This window comes from Sciurus vulgaris, assembly GCF_902686455.1.
Source record: "Sciurus vulgaris genome assembly, chromosome: 7".
Lineage (NCBI taxonomy): Eukaryota > Metazoa > Chordata > Mammalia > Rodentia > Sciuridae > Sciurus > Sciurus vulgaris.
The window spans coordinates 57422939-57446681 of NC_136467.1; the positions used below are offsets into that span (position 1 = coordinate 57422939).

General features: G+C 38.9%; 1 protein-coding gene across 4 annotated transcripts in view; it reads left to right on the top strand.

Moving 5' to 3' along the window:
* PDSS2 (decaprenyl diphosphate synthase subunit 2) overlaps positions 1-23743 on the top strand; it is a 297007-nt gene that overhangs the window by 265531 nt on the left and 7733 nt on the right. For 3 of the 4 annotated variants that reach the window (XM_079149044.1, XM_079149047.1, XM_079149046.1), the window contains one exon: positions 3942-3974. In XM_079149044.1, the coding sequence (XP_079005170.1) occupies positions 3942-3974 (33 nt within the window). Of the gene's footprint in view, positions 1-3941; positions 3975-7212; positions 8007-23743 lie in introns of those variants that run through there. The other variant, XM_079149045.1, reaches the window with a different exon arrangement.

Below are 23743 nucleotides of genomic sequence, written 5' to 3' on the forward strand. Positions count from 1 at the left end.
GGCTTCTGGGGACGAACATGCAGCAGGAAGACGTACAGGACTGCTGCTGTTGGAATATAGACTGCATTTATTTCATATCAGCCTATTCTGGGTCCCAGTGAGAAAGTTATTTTAATACTATCTTGCTCTGCTGGAAATATACATGATAAGTGACAGGTGTCAGAAAGGGTGGGGGGAGTTACAGTACTGCATTCTCCTTGAGACTTAAGGAGTTTATATAGTTGTTCTCTTTTTTAGCCTTTGAAGTCCACACTGATGCACATAGAAACATAAATTGGAAAGGACATTAGATTGTGACCAGACTAATGATTCTCAAACAAGTCACAATCCCATGGGTAGGAGGTTGGGAACTGCATTTTTCACAAAGTGCCCAGGTTTTTCCAAGACAGTTAGTCCAGTGTGGAGAGTGCCTAGCACTTGGGAACTTCTGGTCTAGTCCAGTACTCTTACTTTATAAACAAGGAAATGCAGACCCATTAAAATTTTTTTAATCCAATTAAGGCCTAGAAAATATATTTTCTGGCCCTTACCATATCCCTCTTCCAAGGAGGCCACAGTGCCTCTTGGAGTGGTCAATTAAGATCTTAGGCACTTGCTTTCCTTGGGAGACAAGGCCTTAACTGCCTGAGGCTTGGAGGGGCCCATCCTGAAGTCTGCCTGGAGGTCTCCTGACTTTCTAGGCACTTTGCACTGCATCACACTGCTGTCCCAGAGCAAGCACTGAATTACACTAAAGCTGCCAAATGTTCTTCTCTGTCTTTTCCTTTTGTTTTTCAATTTCCATGGAATATTTGAAATGATTTTCTATAGTTGGAAGCTTAGAAAATGAAAATAGTCATTGTTCAATATGGGCAAAACTTAATTGTAAGGTGTTGGCTAACAGCCCCACATTAGCTATATCCTACCTCTGAACTAACATCCAGTTTTCCTACAAGTAGTGTGAGTAAAATGAATTTTGCTTTAAAGTTTGCTTAATAGTTGCATAATTGACACATATGAAGAAAAGGCATTTATCTGTCCATTTAGTCATTCAGATACTGATCTCAACATGGGATGCAGTGTGAGCAAGACAGAAAATTTCCCTGCTCTCATGGAGCTGAAGTTCTAGAGAAAGATTTCTGTGAAGCCTAACTAAAATATAAAATAATGCACAATATGTAAAATAATATTGTGCAGCCCCTTAGAATATAAGCTCTGTGAGGACAGGGATTTCATCTCTCCTGTTTCTGAATGTATCTCTAGAGCCTCAGTAGTGCCTGACTCAAAGTAGGTGATCCGTGAATATTTGCTGAATGAATGAATGACCAGTAGGTATCAGGGAAACAGTAGTCCCTCCCAAATTAAATATTTTACAAAAATAACAGGAATAGGTAATGTTTAATGAGAAATGTTATTTATATTTGGGTTTGTTTCTAATTTGCTATATTTTTTGTAAGCTCTGAAGCTTTGTGTGGAAAACATCACAGTGTCTACTCCCAGCATGAGTGTGGTATGGTGTAGATATTTTATCCATATATCAACTGGAAATTATATGCATACACATCACATAATCAGCCTCAATGTCAGATGTCTACTCACCCAAAATGAGTTGAAGAGACAGCTGGGAGTTGGAGAACTTAAAGACCAACCCTGTTGCAAAAGTGCTGCTGCTGAATTTTGGCCACAAGCCATCCATGGATTATTCATAGAATCAATGCTACTGCATGTTTGCACAATATCAAAGCGAGTGACTAGGTCCTAAGCAAGGCCTACAGATATGTTCTGGGCTACTCCTGCCTGCAAAAGTTACCTTGGTGAGGGAGGGGGCTTTCAGTATAGGCAAAACAACTTTATTTTGGGAAAAGATTCTCATATACAAATAGACAAATATAAAATATCCTAGCAGAAAAGAATAGCCTGGTTTTAAAATTGGGCAAGAATGTACTCATTCATATGATGTGATGCATCTCAGTACTAAGCTCAGATTCTCATGAGTCCATTAGAAATCCTAGATCCCTAAAAAACTTTGAAGAGCAGACTGAAGACTTGGAACCCTTTTGTAAATAATACATTGGCTTTAGAGGTTTTTTGTTTCACTGAAATGTTCAAATCAAAATTTCAGAGTGGTTTGTGGTGGTGCCAATAACTGTGTGAGCAGTGGCTTGTTACAAGTTTCTTATTTTGAAAAAAGAAAAATAGGGCTGGGTATATAACTCAGTTGGTATCATGCTTGCCTCACATACACAAGGCTCTGGGTTTAATCCAAGAAGAAGAAGAAGGAGGAGGAGGAGGGGGAGGGGAAAGAAAGAAAGAAAGAAAGAAAGAAAGAAAGAAGGAAGGAAGGAAGGAAGGAAGGAAGGAAGGAAGGAAGGAAGGAAGGAAGGAAGGAAGGAAGGAAGGAAGGAAAGAAAGAAAGAAAGAAGAAAAAAACAAAAACAAAAAAACAATGCAGGCATAAAGAAGCAAGAAATCCCAGACAGTGTAATAAACATTTCCTTTTCTCTCAAGGGATAGTCTGCCCACTTTAATTACTGGGATAATGTAATTTTGGACTCAGGAACAAAGTGGTCCCAATATCTAATCTGTTTATAAAGGTTAAGTACTCTTATTCTGTGAAGAGGTGACAGAAGTTTTATTCTGAAGTCTGCAAAACACAAGTTGACCTGCCAACAAAGATTAATACATCATTATCTCTATTAAGATTTGATATATAGCATATTTATATGTATTAGTTTTAAATCATTATTCAATAACAACTAAAAATATTCTTAAATTTGACCTCACACAGAATATCTCCTTCATCTCCTTTCCCCCTGTCCCTCTGGGGCTGGCAGTCAGACCCAAGGCTTCATGCATGCTAGGGATTAAGCTACACCCCCAGCCTACCTCCTCATTTCTTTCCAATCCTCATCCCTAGTATGGATGGGTGGATGGGTAGGGATCTTTCAACACAGCAACATAAGAAAAATTACACCAAGAGATGTGAGAAGCAAATTGACCCCACAGATTACTTACAAATTGGATGGGACTCAGAGATCTGTCATTACTATGGAGTGATCTGATAGTTGTGTTAAACAAATGATCAAATTAATAGCATTATCAAGAGTGGGACTGCCTGACATTTTCTGCCATCTGAACTGATGAAGAATGGTAATATTCCACAAAGTATTCTTACCATAAATGTCTAACCTAAATCTGAGCAAGCTTCCCCAGAGCCAACGATTCCATTTACAAGCAAAATAGGGAATAACACAATGAAGGTAAAATGAGACAAATTTTAAAAGAGACATTATAAAGATAGCCATCCTGCTATCCTCAAAAAGTCATGAAAAGAAGTTAACGACTTTCATTCTCATTTCATGAAAACAGTGGGGGCAGTGGGGGGTGGGGGGCAATAGTCCCGATTAAATAGGCCGCAGGAGACATAGAAAACAGATCTAATGTGTCGATCTTGGTTTATTCTGGTTTGTGGGGGGAATAGATATGAAAGATATTCCTGAATCAGTTGGGGAAATTTGAATATGAATTGTATATTAGATGACACAACGGTTTTGTTAGTTTTTGAGTCAGACAGTGGTTGTATGGTTATGTATGAGCTGTCCTGTGCATACAAGATATGTGCTATAGCATGTAGGGGTGAAAAGTCATGATGTCTATACCTGTCAAATCCCAATAGAGTGCTTTTGTGCTCCTTGAAATATTCTTTCAACTTTGCTTTATGTTTGAAATATATGTGTGCATGTATATATGTGTAATATCATATATATTAGAACATAATATGATATATATATTAGAGAGAGAAAGATCACTCAGTATATGAGTGTGTATATATAATCCAGTATATAGATATTGAATAGAGGGGATGGGGAAAGGGGAAAGAGTTGACTTCTATTCTTTTGAGAAACAAGTTTTAGAAACACCAAATAATTTTTAAAGAACTAACAATTAATTTTCTATTTTAGGCTCAAGAAAAAGGAAGATTAGACTATGCTAAGGTAGGTAGATTTTATACATACTATAAAGTTTTATGCATTTCAATTTGGTGTTTGGTTTTTGTTTATATTTGAAAGGTAAAAAGAGGCTCATTACATTTCAATCTGAGGGATATTTTCTATTAAGTAATAATCATTAGCAAGTAGAATCAGATTTATTCAACAATAAATGTATCTGAGTGAGTGCCTGTTTCATTCCAGACACTGTACTAGGTATTGAGAATACAACAGAGAGCCAAATAAAATCTTTCAGGACATTTACAATCTAGTGAGAGAAATAGATAACTCAGTAAGCAACTAAATAAATAATATAATGTCAGGTGATAGTAATTGCTATACAGAAAAATAAACAGTAAGATCATTAATCACTGTTGGAAAGAAACCCATGGCCTACAGTGAAAGACAACTTTTAGTGCCATTGAGAATTCATGGCATCCTAGTCTGTTTTCTGTTGCTGTAACAAAATGCCTAGAGTGGGTAACTTAAAATAATAAAAGTTTATTTGGCTTATAGTTGTGGAGGCTGGGGATTCCAAGAGCGTGGTGTTGGCATCTGGTGAGGACCTTTTTGCCACATTATTACATGGTAGAGGTCATCACAGGTTAAGACAGAGCAAGTATGCTCTCAGTCTTGCTTCTAATGTCATCATGGGGGTCCCACCCTCATGGCCTCATCTATTCCTAATGATCTCCTAAAGGCTCTCCTTCCAAGTATCATCAACACATGTACTGGGGATTAAGTTTCCAACACATGGATTTTGGGGGGACACATTCAAACCACAGCATCTGGGAAGTGCTATGCAAGACAGACTTAAAACTCTAATAGGCACACGTTCTTACATCACTCATGGGGCTTTTGAAGAGACACACCTAGGTACCGCTGAATCACACCCTCTTTTACCAAGACTTAAAATCCCTGATGGGGTTGGGTGCATGGCCCACTCCTGTAATCCCATCTCTTCAGAAGGCTGAGGCAGAAGATAACAAGTTCTAGGCCAGCCTGGGCAGTTTACACCTTGCCTCAAAATAAAATTTGAAGAAGGGCTGGAGGCCAGGCATAGTGACGCAAGTCAGTTATCCCAGCTACTTGGGAGGCAGAGGCAGCAGGATCACAATTTTGAAGCCAACCTGGGGCAATTTAGTAAGACCCTGTCTCAAAATTAAAAAGGGATGTAGCTCAGTGGTAGGGTGCTTGCCTAGCATGCACAGGCATTGAGTTCAATATCTATTAACTCCCCTCCCCCAAAACAGGTCCTGGTGAGAACAGGGTAGGGCAGGGCAAGCTGGAGGGATTTGAAAAAGTCTCCCCAGATAATTCTGATCCAGAACCCAGCTAAAAACTGCTGGGGGGTTCAGATGTCAATGTGCCAGTGCAGACCTGTGAACACACTTAGGTCATAAATGGAACATTTAGTCAGTGTATGGCATACATTCACCTGCTTGGCTAAAGGAGCATGCTAGCTATCTGATTTATCCAACAATCAGGAATATTTAGAAGTTGAACACACATGCACTAAAAAGACAGGAAGAAAGAAATATGACTCAGAAAGCTTTGTTTGCCATGGGACCACCAAAATCCACATAGACCTTTCCAGGGCTGACCTGGAACCTTCCACTGAGAGTTCCAGAGGTGCATACCCATGGCTCTGTGCCTTTATTCTCCTTTCCTTGTGCCAAAGCCACGCACGCACACGCGCGCGCGCACGCACACACACACACACGTGTATATATATTTTGGGGGAGGGTGGTATCAGGGGCACTTAACTCTGAACCTCATCCCCAACCCTTTTTGTTTTTTTATTTTGAGACAAGTTCTCACTAAATTGCTTAGGACCTCACTAAGTTGCTGAGGCTGACCTTGAATTTGCAATCCTCCTGCCTCAGCCTCCCGAGCCACTGGGATTGTAGGCATGAGCCATTGTGCCCAGCTGCCTCATAAACTTTTGCCTCCTATAAGAAAAAACTAGAGGGATTGGGAATGTAACTCAGTGGTAGAGTGCTTACCTAACATGTGCAAAGCCCTATGTTCAATCCCCAGTACCAAAAAGAGAGAGAGAGAATGAACATGAACCCCACACCCACAGCCTCCCCACTAACAATACTCCACACTGGAAAAATACATTTGTTTCTATTAGTGTGCTTACATTAACACATCATTCTCACCTAGAGTCTGTAGTTTATGTCTGGTCTACCCTGGGTATTGTACCTGTGGTCCTTTTTATTTATTCTCTCTCCTATTGTTGACTGTCATCCCACCAGTCAACCATGTGAGAAATTGCTCCTACCTCCTCCCTGAATTCCATGACCAAGTCATACCAGTTGTATATTCTGTGTATCTTGAATCTGATCTTTCTTCTTTTGCGGGTGGGGATTGGGGAGGGAAATGAGGTTTGAACCCAGGGGCACTTTACTGCTGAGCTACTTCCCCAGTTCCTTTTTTGGGGGGACAGAATCTCACTAAGTTGCTGAGTCTGGTCTCAAACTTGTAATCCTCCCACTTCAGCCTCCCAAATTGCTGAGATTAAAGGCAGGCCCCATCATGGTCAGCCCAATCTTTCTTTTTGAGCTCTCCTTCATTGCTCATGTCTAGTCTTTTCATTTAACACTGAAAAACCTACTCCCTGGTCTCCCTGCCTTTCTTTTGTCCCCTTAGATCCATTATATGAGACAGAATATCTATCTAAACCACAAGTCTGACAGTTTTGCTCTCCAGCTTAAATCTGTATTGGCTCCATGTTACCTATATGGTATTCAGCTTGCTAGATTTATGTATACAAGGCCATGGTATCCTAACCCTAGAGGGACTCTCCAGCTTTATCTCCCATCCTGCTCCAACAACACCAAATTATATAATACAGATTATTTCTAACACAAGTACTTAGAATTTAGTAAGAGGTGAATTAGTGAATGAAGAGAAGACTTGAATCAGAAAATAGACACTTGAAGTAAGTTGGGAACAAGTAACTTGCAGGAGAAAATTTGGCATAGGGCTTTATATCTCAGTGCAGAGAGGAAAGGAAAGCTTTTGACACACATTACAGGTATCAGCAAGGTTGAGAAGATTACTTAGGAAGGTTGTAAGAAACTAGTTTTCAGATAAACCCTGGGATTTTACTGTGGTAGTGAAAGGAAATGAATATGTGAATAAAAGGGTAAAGAAAAAGAATATTTTGTTCAAGAGCACTATTGAGCGTTTATGCTTATTTATGACTCAAAGAACATCCCTGAATTTCTTATCACAGAAGCACTTTGACAATGGAAGAGAAGATTTTCACTGGAAAATGAAACAGAAGAAAATATGGTGCACAGATAACAGAATTTCTGAGCCAAGTAATGTCTCTGGCACCAACTCACTCCAAAATCTGATATCAGTCACTTAATCTCCTTGATCTTTCCTTAGTTTCCCTCAGTATAAAAGGAACAGTTTAGAATACTGCTGTCTTACTCTCTGAGGCCCATTCCAAATTCTTATTAGGCAACATTCTTATCCTAAGTACTGCTAAGGTCCAGACTCACTTCTTCATCTACCCCAGCAATATTTATTTCTACGTAACATGTTCAAGGCACCATGCTAGTGCTAAGACCACCACGAACAAGACTACCTGTACCACAAACTCCCTTGATTCAGGCCTCCCTATTGAGAGCAGCCCCTCCCCCTTTGCCCTATACTTTTCTTAATATTTGTTATGATCTCAAATTATCATTTTTGTTTAATTGATTATTTCCTCCTTCTTCCAGTAGAATGTAAGAGTTCAAAAGGCAGCAGCCTTGGTGGCCTCCTTCATGGTTGCCTCACATCCCCAGCACAGGCCGACACCAAGGAGTGCTTGACAAGTGCCTAGACATGATTGTGGCATTAGTGTTATGGTATGAGAAGAACAGGAGGCTAAGAGGTCTGAGATCAATGACTGTAGACTCAAATTAGCTACTTTAAGAATATATTGGTCGGGCTGGGGAGATAGCTCAGTTGGTAAAGTGCTTGCCTTACAAGCAGAAGGCTCTGGGTTCAATTCCCCAGCAACGCAAAAAAAAAAAAAAAAAAAAAAAAAAGAAAACATTGGTGAACCAGATGTAGTGGCACATACTTGTAATCCCAGAGACTCAAGAGACTGAGGCAGAAGAATTGTGTATTCATGGCCAGCCTGAACAACTTAGCAAGACCTTGTCTCAAAAACTAAAAAGGGCTGGAGATGCAGATCAGTGATAAAGCATCCCTGGGTCATACCCTCAGTACTGCTAAGAGAGAGAGAGAGAGAGAGAGAGAGAGAGCGCTGGTGTGGTATGGCAATGCATGCCTGTAATCCACCATCTTAGGAAGCTAAGGCAAGAGGACAACAAGTTTGAGGCCAGCCTCAGTAACTTAGCCAGGCCCTAAGCAACTTAGTAAGACCCTATCTCAAAATAAAAACTAAAAAGGGCTGGGGATGTAATTTAGTGTAAAGCAACCCTGAGTTCAATCCCCAGCACCAAAAAATAAGAGAATTTAATGACTACATAATATGACCTAAGATTGCCTTTCCAAGTATACAATAACTATATTTCTCTTACCCGTCAACAGAAATCTACCCCCTTGAATTTCTAGTGCTATTCTGATCAGTGTAGGCATAACACAGCTGGTCAGGATTGATTTAGTAATTAATCCAGACCTTGCCATCCTTTCACAGACTTAAATCCAGATAAAATGGGGGAAAAGACTATGTAGAGTAACAGAGGATTCTGCAGGGTCTCTTAAGCAGTGCATTCTGGGCGCTCATATCACATATCATGACCCCCGTCTCCCGTCTGTTTTGTGTGGTCTCACTGCTCATGATGTTCACACTGACTAATGCAGGCATCATGCCTGGTGGCTTAGGGTTCCCCAGGTGGGGTTATCTGTAAGATGATATTGGAAAAACTCAGCAGCCATTTCAGGAGACTGTGGTGAAATTTATTTGTTGCTGGAAATGTCTTTATTTCCAAGAGATGAGTATTTACTCAAAAGCCAAATTTTGTCTGAAAAAAAATCAGATTTCAGAAAATATAGAAAATTATTGCAGTTGTGCACTCTAGCTTTATATACCATCACTCACATTTTGTCAGTCTCAGTTGATAAGGAAGTAGGGGAGAGGTAATCATTTCAGAATCAGTCTCGGTTGGATCTCCAGAATAGCTGTCACATTCAGCACAACAGTGGGCTGGACTCAAACACTCAGATAAGAAGTTAATTATTTTTTAATTGAGTTCCCATTGCAGTGGATCCTGGATATGAATGCTTTACACTGCTGTAGTGCCTTTCATCCTAAAATATCAAACACTTGACAACTACTACTTCCTACGGTCTCTCCTTTCCTCTTAAGGTAGTTAACACAGGCTCCCAAGTCTCGCTACCCACTGCTGAAGCCCACCTGCCAGGAGGGTGGGCAAGGATAAAAGCTATCTAACCATATAAGCCAATTATAGCTTACAAAAATGAAAAACAAAGAATAATCTTAGCTATTTAAAACTGCAGAAAACATTTTATTAGATGGAGTGTAGTCACCGGAAGTGAATTGGAATGCTAACGGTTTTGCGCTTGTGCACAATGCTATGGGGATCTTAATTACAGTGACCTGGCTGCAGCCCTGGGTGTGTATCTCTTAGTCTATTCCTTGTTCCTTAGGCAGCCGGCCCCAAGGTTAAGCACTGCTGATTGAATTCAGTGCTAGAGGGAAGAGTGCCACCTATTGAATTGTAGGAATTCTTGGGTGTGCTTTGGGACTGGTGGAGAAGCCTCTCAGACCACATTCACACTTGGTTTGCTATGGTAACTAATATATATGTCTAAAAGAAAACGAATATGTTGACTACTCCTGCTTAGAAAAACATCTACAAACGTCTGTGTATTTTCCCCAGCTGGAGCCGAGCGTATGCCTGTAGTTTAGCCTACTGCTACTTGAAATAACCATGCTGCTAAAAGACTGAGGCAGATGGTATTTTTACCACTTCAGGCAAAACATGGCACCTATGGTTTGACTCTCTACAATTTTAATTTTTTAACATTTTCAAAATGGCTTGTTTAAATATCTCCATCACAGAGACACAGACTTTTTTCCAATTTCTTTTCAATAATTGCTTCAGCTATACAGACATGAACAAATATCACATGCAAAACTAGGCTCCATTCAACATTGTGGAGTCTGCCTTATGTTCATTCTTTCCCAAGTGCCTAAGACTGTGCCTCAATTGGACTTTGACATTCATGCTAATCTTGACACACTCTAAATGGTTTAGATTAGCTTGCTTTATATTTGTCTTTGCTTTACTTGGCATTTCATACCTCTTGCCCCATGACTCAGTAAAGAAAAGTGAGTTTTGTTGTTTTTTAAATATCTTCTTAGGAAGTTCACTCTAAGAACAGAGCAGAGCTCAAGGTTAAGCCCTCGGGAAATAAAGATTGCACAGATGTTCATTCTGTAGGCATTCGGTTCCCAGACAAGTGCAAGAGAGATTATTTAGAAGGATGGGGTTTTGGACTCAAGTTTTCTTCTAGAATTGGTTCAAGGTTCTGGGGTGGCACGTTCTTCTAGCTCTGTCCTGCCACGTGTCTCTGGCATCAACACCAAGCAGCTGCTGCTCTCCTCCACTTAGCCCACCCCCAAAAGTCCTTGCACATTTTGTTTTATTATAAAATGCATTTGCATAGACTACACATTAAAATTCTCTTCCCACCAGCAAACAGTGATGTCCATAGACATCTGCACTTGCATGCTCACATGTTATCACTTCCTTTAAGAGGAAAAAGAATATTTCCTCTTTTGTCGTGATTCTCCTCTCCAAGGTTTACCCTGTTAACCATTTCTTCTTTAAGCCTTACATCGAAACTTCAACCATTTTGCTGCATATTGAGTCTACAACTCTACTTTTTTGAACCTTGAGTATAGAAAAATGTTTTCTAAATGTTATTGTTCTTTCTTTACAAAGATAGAATCACTTTGTTTATTTACTTATTTATTTATTTTTGGCAGATGATTTTTGCAGCTCGCTTTCCCACAATCCTAGCTAACTGGTTCTGAGAATTTTTCACATTGGCACATTTAGAGACCAGATGTTGCTGTGTTTTCTCTTCCCTGTACCCTTTTCTTGGGCAGATGTTGCCTCTCCTGTCCTGGGATTTTACATTAGCTGCTTTGGTAAAATGTTCCATACCATATCACTTTAAATAGTAAATCTCTCATTTCTTCTGGCCTCTTGAAGATATCCTAATATTTAGCATTTCTGTTTTAGTGGTAACTATGGAGACTATTCAGAAGCATGGACCTTCCCCCTCTCCTATCTTGTTCCTAAAGAAGTTGTGGTACAAGTAGATAAGATGTTTATAGCAGAGTTTTAAAAAAAATCCTAAATCAAAATGTCATTATGACATGGGTACAACTGTGTAAAATTTTATATGCTCAGTAAAGACTGGAAGACAGCATGTAAAAATGTAAATAAAGGCATTAAAGTGATAACATTTAAACCTGTTTTAAATGAGACACATTGTACTTTTTAAAGATTTCTGTTTTCTAAGTGTAGTCTCTGATTTAAATTGTAATTTTATCAGATTTTTACCTAAGCTGGTGAGAACTGAAAAATAAAGTGTCTGAAATAATGTTTTATTGAGGTAACCAGGATTTAATTTTAGTCTTCTAAAGAATTAATTGCTTCTATGGCAATAGGCAGAAATGCACATTTGGGAGATATCAATTTTGTGCACTGAATTTCTGTGCTGGGCCTCCACAAATGCGGAGGGGCTAGAGGACGATTAAGGAAGTTGGAAACCTGTTACACTGCACATACCTTGTGGCTGTTGATCTTGTGCCCTGCCCACAGGGAGAGACACCAGAAGACAGGCCAGAACTGCCATCTGAAATTCTTAAATGCCTCACTCCTGATTCCTTAAAAACAGGATTAAACCAGTTGTTTAGATTAAACCAGTTTTTCTTTTGGCAGTCATATTTTGGGAAGTGTTTTTCCTTGCAGCAATAATGAATAAATTATCTTTAATCTATTTTTCAAAACAATATATTTGTCAGTTCTTGCAACTACTCCTTTGATTTCAAATCTCCTTCAAAATGCCATTATTAATGATTAAAAAAAATAATAATCATTGGTCAATTTCTGCCCATAGCAAAGCATAAAAGCAAAAGCTTTTGTAGTACAGTACTATATGGAACCTCCTATCAAAAACAAATTCTACCTGAGCAGGGTGGCTAATGTCTGTAATCCCAGCTACTCAGGAAAACAAGGCAGAAGATGACAAGTTCAAGGCCAGCTTCAGCAATTTAGCAAGCCTCTATCTTCAAAGATAAACAAGGCCTGGAATATAGCGCCCTAGGTTCAGCCCCCAGTACCCCACCCACACACACACAAACCCTAATCACAGATGAAACAATCAATATCTTAAATAGAGTTGTGTCTTATTATGAGCCCTCCAGATATTCATTCCTTCCCCATCATTAAGCTAGGTTTTTTTCCTCTTTAAGTCTCTGAGTATATCATTTAGCATTTGTCCCCAGTGACTATCATCTTGCTTTGATGATCTATTCCTCTAATTTCTTAATGTTATTTTAAAATTAGATTCCTGTTCTCTGAGGTGCTAGCAATCCCACACACCTCACTGGCATCAACAGATTTAATGATCAAAATCTCTGTTCCCTTGTGGATCATGAATAAAATTATTAAATTATTTCAATGACAAACCTATTTATAACATCATAAAATATGCCACCCTTTCAGTTGTTAGCTCAAACATCATTGATACAATGATAGGCAATTATAAATCTCTCTTATTTTTCTTCAAATTATAGCTGTTGATGTTTACTTTAAAATGTTATACATACTATGTTAAATTGTTTAGCTCATAACAAAAATACTTAGTAGAACAATTGCTCCTTTTTCTTTTTTTCTCTTCTTTTCTGGTGGTAATGGTAATTGAATCCAGGGGCATTCTACCTCTGAGCTACATTCTCAGCCCTTTTTTGTTGCTGTTGTTTAATTTTATTTTGAGACAGGGTCTCATTAAATTGCTAAGGCTGGCCTACAACTTGCGATCCTCCTGCCTCAGCCTCCCAAGTAGCTGAGATCAGAGGCATGTACCATCTTGCCCAGCTCCCATTCTTAAATTAACTATTTTTAATTATTTGTCTCTAAAAAATTACTTATTTATATGATAGCTAACATTTATCAGGAAACTAAAACAGATTTAGATTGGTAAAGACTAAGTCTGGATTCTAAGCCTGGAATGGTTTCTAGGTTTGCTCCCTTTTGAACCCTGAGGACTTACTGGGTGGCACATAGTAAGTACCCAACAGATATTTGTTGAAAAATTGTTGAATGAATAAATGACCTAAGATAACCCACATGTTTCTGCCTATACCCTGTTCTTCTGATTCATAAGACGTATTTGACTCTACCTTTGTTCCAAGTACATATGTTTATATATATATATATATATATATATTCCCCCCCCCCCCGTGGTGCTGAAGATGGAATCCAGCACCTCTGCACACTAAGCAAGCACTGTTCTAGCAAGCTCCATCCCCAGCCCCCAGCCCAAGCGTGTATTTAATCAAGTGGTTACATCCTCAAAGCCTTGCCCCCTCTGGATTGAAACAAAGATTGAATTGGGGTAATCTTTGGAATCTCAGCCTGGAAGCTAAGAATGCCCTCCAGGCTGGTTCTGTGGGTGGATGGCTGCACTGTGGGATTGCTGGATTCAATTATCGCTCCCAGTTTGTAGTGCCAAGAGCCACCTGTGCACAGGGAGAGCCTTCGTGCCTTTATGTAGAGAATGGAGCCTTCTGGCCCCATGAAAGAGCCTGCTTAGTCCATTAAAACAGTGTTTAAGTAGATCTGAAAGGAGTGTTCTTCCTTCATCTTAAAACACAGTGGAGAGGCTGGGTGTTCCAAAGTTATAGATTTTTTAGAATTAAGATGAAAGAGGCACTTTAATGTTGCTACTGAGTATGATATTAGTAAGTTACAAGTTCTTGTCATTATCTAGATTTATATTTTCAAGTTCATCCATAACCTACAATCTAATTTTGTACAAAATTAAGGATTTTTGAAATTTCAAGCCATCTAGTCCATCAGAAAGCTATGATTTGTTTAGTTGCTCCATCTGAAGCCATACCCCAACGCGTCTTGTGCAGTGTCTTCAAGCACACTCAGCCTCCCCCTTACCACATCAGAGTATCTATCCCTGCATGTACCTTAAATATCTTTCTGCAGTAGCAAGATGACTGTGCCCCCTTGATTTTCAAGCAAATTATGGAGCTAACAGTAGAGACCACAGGTCCTGCAAAATAGCTGAGTGATGTGTATCCCTTTCTCCTAAGTTCTTGACCTACTGACTTGATGAAAGGTCTTACCTAGTCCAGAGCATAATAAAGTCAAAGCCATACTCAGAAGATTAGTGAGGGCATAGCACAATAGCGCCCCCTGTGGAAGATCCCTTGTTCTAGCCCAAAGTAAATCATGCTAACCTATATCTTTGATCATTCCTGACAAGCTTTGTGGGTACCTGTTTAGGAAAGGTTGTAGGCCTTTCTGTGTGCTGTGCTTTACAAGACATGCTACTATATATATGTTTTTCAGTGTGCACTGCATTCAAGACTCTAAGAGCTTCATCAGATGGTTCTATCAGATTCTTCTTAGGGAGAATCTGAATTTCACATAGCTGTTATCTCCCAGAGTCAAGATTCTCCCCAGGTCTTTGACTTCCCAAAGTGTGTTCTTCACCACACTGCTTTTCAAAGTGCTTCACAAATATACTACAAAAAGAAATTCTGTGCAGGCTCTGGTCCTCTAAGCATCCAGAAAATGGTGTGAATTACTCTATAATGTAACATAGTTCTGACCTAATAAATGGATTTATATTTACTGAAGCAGGACAATAATTATTGTGACTTTTTAAAGATGATTAGCATTCTTCACTCTTCCCAGAAAGTTTTATAGATATTACCTCTTAAAACAAGTTCTGATCACCATCTTCTTGAAGAAGGTAAGAATCCAAGTCAACAAATAGACCTTTCATAACATCACTCCATAGAGACCCTCTACATCTGGAAGAGTTGTTCATCCTGCAGATGTGATTACACTTCTATGTGAACATGGTAACACTTCACCTCATATACCAATTCCCAAGTTTGCCCCAAGTCAATGCAACCTATCTAGAAGATGTGGTTAGATACACATTTCATTGTCATTATTCTTAGTTATGTAGAGTTTTTCTGTTGTTTGAGGTGCTTTCTGATGAAGTCATGAAAGTGTTTGAAGCTCATCTTACATCATGCTAGGATATTAGGAATCTAGGGTCATGTGGGGGTGGCAGTTTAGGGCCAGTGGTCCCCAGCTATCTGTACCTAAATACTAAAGCAGATGAAAAATTGGGACATGAGGAGATTAAAAGAAATTTATAAGATATGAATTCAAGTAAAATCATAGAAATTCAAACTTGATCTTACATAGTTTATGTATTCCTCTAATAACCTCTAGGACTATCATAACTACATGATATGAGTGCTCTTATCCCAAAGTGTCCTTTTTATGGATTAAATACCAATGTAGTATTTGTCTTGAGGTTACAGAACTATTTATTCCTCTTAAAAAAGTTACAGGCTAGAGTGACTCTGCTCCTGTCTATAACCTATGACATGTTTTGCTTGTTAAATTTCTATTACACAGTTTACTAAAAAAAACTCTACAGTCCCAGTTTCATTCTTTGAATCTGAATGTGTAGAATTAAGTTCCTCTTTGGAAAGTGATACTGAAATTTAAAAATTAACTTTGAATCAGAATATAGATAAACATGATTGTTTATAAAATCATGAAATTTTTCTTTGGAAGACATAATAACCAAGAAGCCAAGATTGCTTTTCCTTTAGAATTAATCCTGAATTTAGCATAATTCCATATTACTAACCTCAAATTCCCAATCTATTAAATATTGATGGCATTTTTTAAAATTTTTATGTTATCAATGGATTTTTTTAATTTTTTTTATTTATATGCAGTGCTGAGAATCGAACCCAGTTATTCACTCTTGTGAGGCAAGTACTCTACCACTGAGCTACAACCCCAGCCCAAATTGATGGCATTTTATAAATTAAGAATTAAACTATATATCTTGTCCCATTTAATTTCATTCTAAAATCAGGCACATCTGTCTGCTCATGCCCTGAGCTACAAATTGATCTCTGCTCCTTGAAGTAGCATGTAAGACTGTGCCTGAATTCTTCTCTGCCATGGGGTCAGCAATTTAGGTCAATTTTGGTTGCATCAGTAAGAATTTTATACACTCAAATCATATATTCATATAAACATACATATAAAGGCATGTATGTGCATATATACATGCATTTGCTTATATTGTTGGTCTATTTACATTTTTAGAGATGTTTCTATGCAGATATGACACTTCGTATTAAATGAGTTGTCGGGTTATTTTTCAACTCTTTGTATATGGATTGTAGGCCACTGCACAGACTCATAAATGTACTTAGCAGAGAGATTAATCCTTGAAATAAGTTCTAAACACACAACAGGAGGCCACACACCATCCAGACTGAGACTAACAGATGTGTGTAAGAGAGGGAAAGAAAAATCATACCAAATTTGTCTTTACCATTCTCTTCCCCAAACCCCCCCACCCCCTTATAGGAAGAATAGATAAATTGGTCAAAGGCCCAGGGACAACACTTGACTGGCATGTGTGGGTTTAATCCCCAGTACTTCAAAAAATAAAATAAAATCATCAAAGTGATTTGGAAATTCATTTTTTTTAAATAGGCATGTTTCTAATTCACTAACAATCAGAGACTTGAAATATTTAACACACTTTCATGAATCTATGTGAAATAGTCTGTGAATGTTTATCTTCAAGCCAAATATTTTATGTACATACATGTTGCATTAAGTTTTACGGTGATCCTGCGCAGCCTCTTTTCAGACCTTACCAATTGGCATAGCACTTCATCGACATCAGACTGATTTCACATACATTCTTATTCTTCACAGTAGATATTTTTCTGGCCAGGCTTGGTGACTCACACCTGTAATCCCAGCTGCTCAGGAGCCTGAAGCAGGAGGATCATGAGTTCAAAGCCAGCCTCAGCAACTTAGCGAGGCCCTAAGCAACTCAGTGAGACCCTCTCTCTAAATAAAATACGAAAAAGGTCTAGGGGATGTGACTCAGTGTTAATGCCCCTAGGTTCAATTCCCAGTGCAAAAAAAAAAAAAAGGTTATTTTTTAAATTTCTCTAAACCTGGGCTTAGAGAAGTTGCTCCACCTGTCAAAGGCTAGAGTTTCCCTACCACAGTTTGCCCAGTGCCTTTCTACAACTCTACAACTGTTTTTCATATTATTGTGAAACACAACAGGAATGAATTAATCAGTAGTTGTCCTGCTGGTGGAGAACATCCCAAGATGTTTCCCATTATAAGATTTTTTTTAAAGGTTTTCATGTGACTTCAAATGGAGAATACTGTTCCAAAGTGCTTAGAGAGTCACTAATCTTCCCAAAGATAGTGTGGCTCTATCTCCACAATCTACCTCCTCTTACCTCCCACTTCCATGGACTTTGGGTCCCAAGGCCCTGCAAGGAAAATGAAAGTAATGTAACCAATATCATGTGCTCCCACACAGTTACACAGAACAATTTAAGTTGCACAAGAGAATAAATAGAACTTGTTAAAATGTGGGCATATTAGTCCATATTCTCCACAAGATTGGAATTTCATAGACCATGTTACAAATACTCTGATATTTCATTAGAGAACAATAAAAATGTTAAAGTATAGACCAAATGATACTTTTGAACTCACTAATTCTTTACCAATTAGTCACTTAAATATGGTAGGATGAATCCTGAGATTGGATTTGAAGACAAGTGAAAATAATCTAAGGCAGTATTTGGTCCTGTCAGTGTGTGAAACCATGAGTACCGTTGCTGTAGTGTTTCGTTTTTGCAGTACTGGGGATTGAGCCAGGCCTTGGGCATGTGAGGCAAGCACTGTTACACTGAGCTCAGCCCCAATCTCTAGTCAGTGTCTTTGGTTGAGAATTTTGGTGAAAACTAAGTTTTTATCAGTTAAGAATTAAAGTTAAAATATATTAGTTTTATTTGTTACTCAGTGGTAGATATGATACCCAGATCTTCTTCAGTGCCTTTTTGTTGAAAGAAACATATATATGACCAGAAGAACAGATACTTCATCAAGATATTTTTGACATTTTTCTTAGCAGAAAATTTAGAGATTTTCTACCTCCAATTCCTATTGACATTTGTTCTGGAACCATATGGCATCTTTAGTTTGATAGAGAAAAAATATATATGTTGTGATAGAGGTACACAAATAATCTAATGATGCCTTCAATTTTATAGAAAATTTTATAGAAAATTTTATAGAAAATTGAAGGCATCTATAAATATGGTTTTGTCACAAGCTATTTCACTTTTTTGGGGGGGGAGGGGGGTACCACGGATTGAACTTGAACTCAGGGGTACTTAACCACTGATCCATATCTCCTGCCCTTTTTACTTTTTATTTTGAGACAGAGGTCTCACTAAGTTGCTTAGGGCTTCACTAAGTTGTTGAGGCTGACTTTGAACTTGCAGTCTTCCCGCCTCAGACTCCCAAATTGCTGGGATTACAGGCGTACACCACTGAGTCTGGCAACTCAATGTATTTTTTTTTTTAATCTGTGATATGTACTTTAAAACTTTGCCTTTGTGACCCGGAGTTATAACTCATAGTAGAACGCTTTCCTAGTGTGCATGATACCTGTTTGACCCTTAGCACCACCAAAAAAAAAAAAAAAAAAAACTTTGCCTTCATGCATAGGCATACAGAGGACAATATTGACATTAAGTATGTGTTGTCTTTTCAAATCAAATTGTAAATGCTTTCCAGTTCATTTACAAATGAAAGACAGTGTAGCATATTGTTAAGAACAAGAATTCTTTGAGACTTGACTCCAGCTCTTACCTTCTGTGTTACCTTGAACAATTTACCGTTGCCTAGGATCTTTTCCTTTGTAAAATGAAAATGATAATAATACCTACATCATAGGACTGTTGTGAGGACTGAAGATTTACATCTTAGAACAGGGCTGGGAACTCAGTAAGTACTATATATGGGTTGTCTTTGTTGTTTTGCTATTATTGTTGATGTTTTAATATTGGGAAGTACTGCCATTCTTAGTGTATTTTTCCATGTGAATTCATATGACTGAGGAAAGAACTAAAAATTCTCTTATTTCTATCTCCTTCCACTTTTGCTGAAGTATGATGTTCTGTTAAAAATCAGTGGATTGGGCTGGGATGTAGCTCAGCAGCAAAGCATTTACCTCACATTCACAAAGCCCTGGGTTTGAACCCCACTTCCAAAAAAAAGAAAAAGAAATCAGTGGATTTTTTTCCCCTGTAGACTCTTGTAAATAATGTTACCCTGAACAAAAAAGAATGCTTTTATTTGTTTTATTTGTTTGTAGTATTCAAGAAAGTTTTAATCGTACCTTTTCTTTTTATACCAAGTCTTGCCACTCAGAAATTATCAAGATTTTTCAGTTGAAGCACTGTGTGTTACAATCTTGTGGTTGAATGAACTCTTGGAGGCATCCTAGTTCCACTTTCCATGGTGGCTAAGAGTTTCATTCATAATTTCTCTGACATGCAGTCATCTAGTCACTTTGGACTTTGATTATAGGGAACTCACAGCTTGTCAAAAATAATTGTTCTGTTGTAGACAACTGTAGTCATTTGAAAACTTTCTTACTTGTAATTGAAATCTGCCTCCCAGAATCTTTACCATGTTGCTCTTTGTTCTGTCCCCTGAAGCTTAGGACTACCTCTTCTTCCATTTAATTGCTTTTGATATTTGGAGATGGCCTTTGTATCATTTATCAAACTTTTCCTAGATATGTTTTCACATCCTTCCTCAACCTATCCTGGACCCAATCTGTCATGTCTGTGCCCCTTTCAATCCACACATGACACCCGAATGGAACATAGTTCTGTTTTGTTGTTGTTTGTTTTGATGTACTAGAGATCCAACCCAGGGCCTCATGCAAGCTAGGCAAGCACTGCACCACTCAGCTACATCCTGAACCCTAAACATAGTTTTCTAAATGTTCATGGTCCTCAAGTGGACAGTGAAGCCAAGCTCAGTGACACATACCATTCCGCCCCCCGCACTGCCCCACGGTGCTGGGGGTCAAACCCAGGGCTTTGTGCTTGTGAGGCAGGCACTCTACCACCTGAGCTATATCCCCAGCCTGACACATACCTTTAATTCCAGCTACTCAGATACTGAAGCAGGAAGATCCCAAGTGTGAGGTCAGCCTGGGTAACTTAGCAAGACCTGTCTTAAAATTAAAAATAAGAAAGGTTGGCTGTATAACTAAGGGGTAGAGCACTTGCATAGAATATGCAAGGCCCTGGGTTCAAACCCCACCAACTACTGCCAAAAAAAAAAAAAAAAAAAAAAAAAAAAAGGAGGAGAAGGAGGGGGAAGGTGGGGCAGGGGAGAAAGGCAGGTGAGACCCTCTGCACCTGTATTTTGGACATGTACATCTGTTAATACTTTAAGTTTGCATTTGCATCCTTTGGATCTGCAGCACAATCTTGGTTATACGAAGAATGTGGTTTTCAAAGATTCTGAGCATTTATAATGTATCACTGCCAACTAAAGCTTTTACTTTTACTTTTTTTTTTTAGTATTGTGGATGGGATGTTTTATTTTGAGACAAGGTCTTGCTGAGTTGCAGTTTGGCCTCAAACTTACACTCTTCCTGCCTCAGCTGTCCGAGTAGCTGGAATTACAGATACATTCCATCACAATCAGTTTACAATTATTTTATTTTCAGAGGGATTGCTGGGTGTTAATCCCAAGGGTGCTCTACCATTGAACTACATCCCCAGCTTTTTTTTTTTTTTTTTCCCTAAATTTTGGGACAGGGTCTTATAAATTGCTTAGGCCTCACTAAATTGCTCATGCTGGCCACAAACTTGGGATCCTCCTGCCTCAGCCTCTTGAGTCACTGAGATTACAGGGCTTGATGTGCCTGGCTTACCCAGTTTACAATTAATTTTTTAAACCCAGATGCATACCACGAGTAATGTACATGCCTATAATTCCAGCAGCTCAGGAGGCTGAGACAGGACGATCACAAGTTCAAGAGCAGATTCAACAATTTAGTGAAGCTTTAAGCAACTTAGAGAGACCCTGTCTCAAAATAAAAAATAAAGGGCAGGAGTTGTGGCTCAGTGGTAGAGCACTTGCCTGGCATGTGTGAGGCTCTGGGTTCAATCCTTAGCACTGCATATAAATAAATAAATAAAATTTAAAAATGAAAAGGCCTGGGGATGTGACTCAGTGGTAAAGTGTCACTGGCAATCCCCGGTGCCAAGTAAATAAATAAACGAACTCAAATGCACAACTGTACAATTATTGTTATATTTCACTGACTACTCTGGTTAAACATATCAAAACCATTAAAATTTTGAATGCTTTTCATTTGTTAGATCTCTCTTGGCTCTGTGACATCTGAAAATTAAATTTCAATATGTATTCCTCTTTATCTTCATTCAAGCAATGCATAGAACTATGATAAGGGGAAGAAACCAAGTATTGAGTAGTGGCAGCACAACTCTAGAAATTCCTCTCTGTTCAATATAAATCTGCTACTAAATGTTTTCTAGGAATCAGTGTTTACATGTTCAAATCCATATTACCATGCTCAAATCAAGATCCTATTTTCTCTGCCTTATCCACAAAGGACTAAATTTGCAAAATCCAAATATATTCTATATCGCTATTTCTGAAGCTAATAACCAAATGACACCCCCCACACACCCGCAAAAAAAAGAGGGAGGGACTGGGAGTACAGATCAGTGACAGAGCATATGCTTAGTATATACAAGGCCCAGGGTTAAATCCCCAGCACGAAAGAAAAGAAAAAGTGAGAACATTTTGTCATGGCTTGTTCGTGGTGACCCACTTACCCTGAAGCCACCATCACCATTGCCTTTTTTCTAGAGTTCACAAACCATCTGTTTAATAACCCTTTCTGGAATTTTCCCCTAAATTATCCATAAATTCACTGGTCTGTGTTCCAGAATACACCTTTTCTTTTGTCCTGTGTTGGAAGATGTGAGTCAGTTGAAATTGCTCATCTCTCAGGTTTCTCACGGTCCTTGAGGAGCTGGGAAGGGCATTTGTGTTCGTTCCAGGCATGCAGGAGCAGGACAGAGTGGGTGGACGCCTCTGGGAAGGGGCTGTAGATGGAGAGGTAGATATTCAGAGTGCAGAGGAAGACAGAGAGGGGAAGGGCCAGAGAGGAAAGCCGGGCAGAAGCATCTGGGAAACAAAGCAGGAAAGCTGGCAGTGGAGAAGGGGCTCACTGGGTGCCACAGTGATTTGACCTGGACTCTGTCATGTTTGGATAGAAGTGTGGGTGGTCTTGGAAAGGAAAGGACACCAGAAGCTAAATGGAAAAAAAAAAAAAAAAAGCCCAGGCTGGCAGCTGCAGCCAAGGCCTCCCTGACAACCTGTAACTGGCTATTTGAATGCATGATTTGTCCTTAAAGGCCCCTGTTCATGGAATTTATTGTATTTTTACAACTAATTCTTTCTCTAGTTAGATTCTAACTCCTCTGTGTCTTCTCTTAATAATATATTCTCTTTTGGCTGACACAGTGGCACATACCTATAATCCCAGTGACTCTGGAAGTTGAGGAAGGAAGATTACAAGTTCAAGTCCAGCCTCTGCAATTTAGCAAGACCCTGCCTCAAAATGAACAGGGCTGCAGATGTGGCTCAGTGGTAGAGTGCCCCCTGAATTCAATCCCCAATACAAAAACATAGTAATAATAGTAATATATTATTTTTTGCAAAAACTTGAGTATACTTCTTCAACTTAACAGCCTTTACATTTATTAAGCCCCTGATTTTTGTCATTATCTCCTCTGCACCCACCCCCATCAATCTTAACAGGATTCTGGGTTTGGGTTTTGGCCTTCCTGACAAGTTTGTTTGCGAACATTTTTCTATCAGGAACAGCACTTTAAAAACACTTGTGACAAGTGTCCTGGTGATAATACAGACTTTGACATAGACTCCCAGCACAGTTTTTACAGCTTTGTACCTCTCCTTTGTCAACACTTTCCGATCAGGCAGGGTAGCCTGTATTCACAGTGCTTTGGGCAGACCAGATGTTTAACCAGGGTTCTGTAGCGGAGGGGATTACATGTTCCTCCTTTTATACCCAGGGGCTTTAAAATCCGATTCCTGAGAGAGAGCATTCTGCACCTATTTTAGTATCTTTACTATTAATTATGACTGTTGTAGGAATTTAATTTTTCAGAGGCACCCTGGAATTGTTTCCACTTATGATCTCTTATATTCATGATAGTCTTTCACTAAACTTTTTTTTTTTTTTGTCTATACTGAGGATTGAACCCAGTGGTGGTCTACCACTGAGCTAACATCTCTAGACCTTTTTGTTTTTTATCCTGAGTCAAGGTCTTGCTAAATTGCTGAGTCTGGCCTCGAACTTGCAATCCTCCTGCCTTAGTCTCTGGGATTACAGGCATACACCACCACATTCAGTTCACAAAACATTTTTGCAGTGAATTTTCCTCATGTAGGGTTCAGATTTCTAAAGCCATGCCTGTTACCCTTTCCCAGATTCTAATACCAAAGGACATTATTTAACAAGATTTCAGTCACCTTTATGCCCAATTATGTTGTCACAAGCGAAAAGTGCTTCTGTCC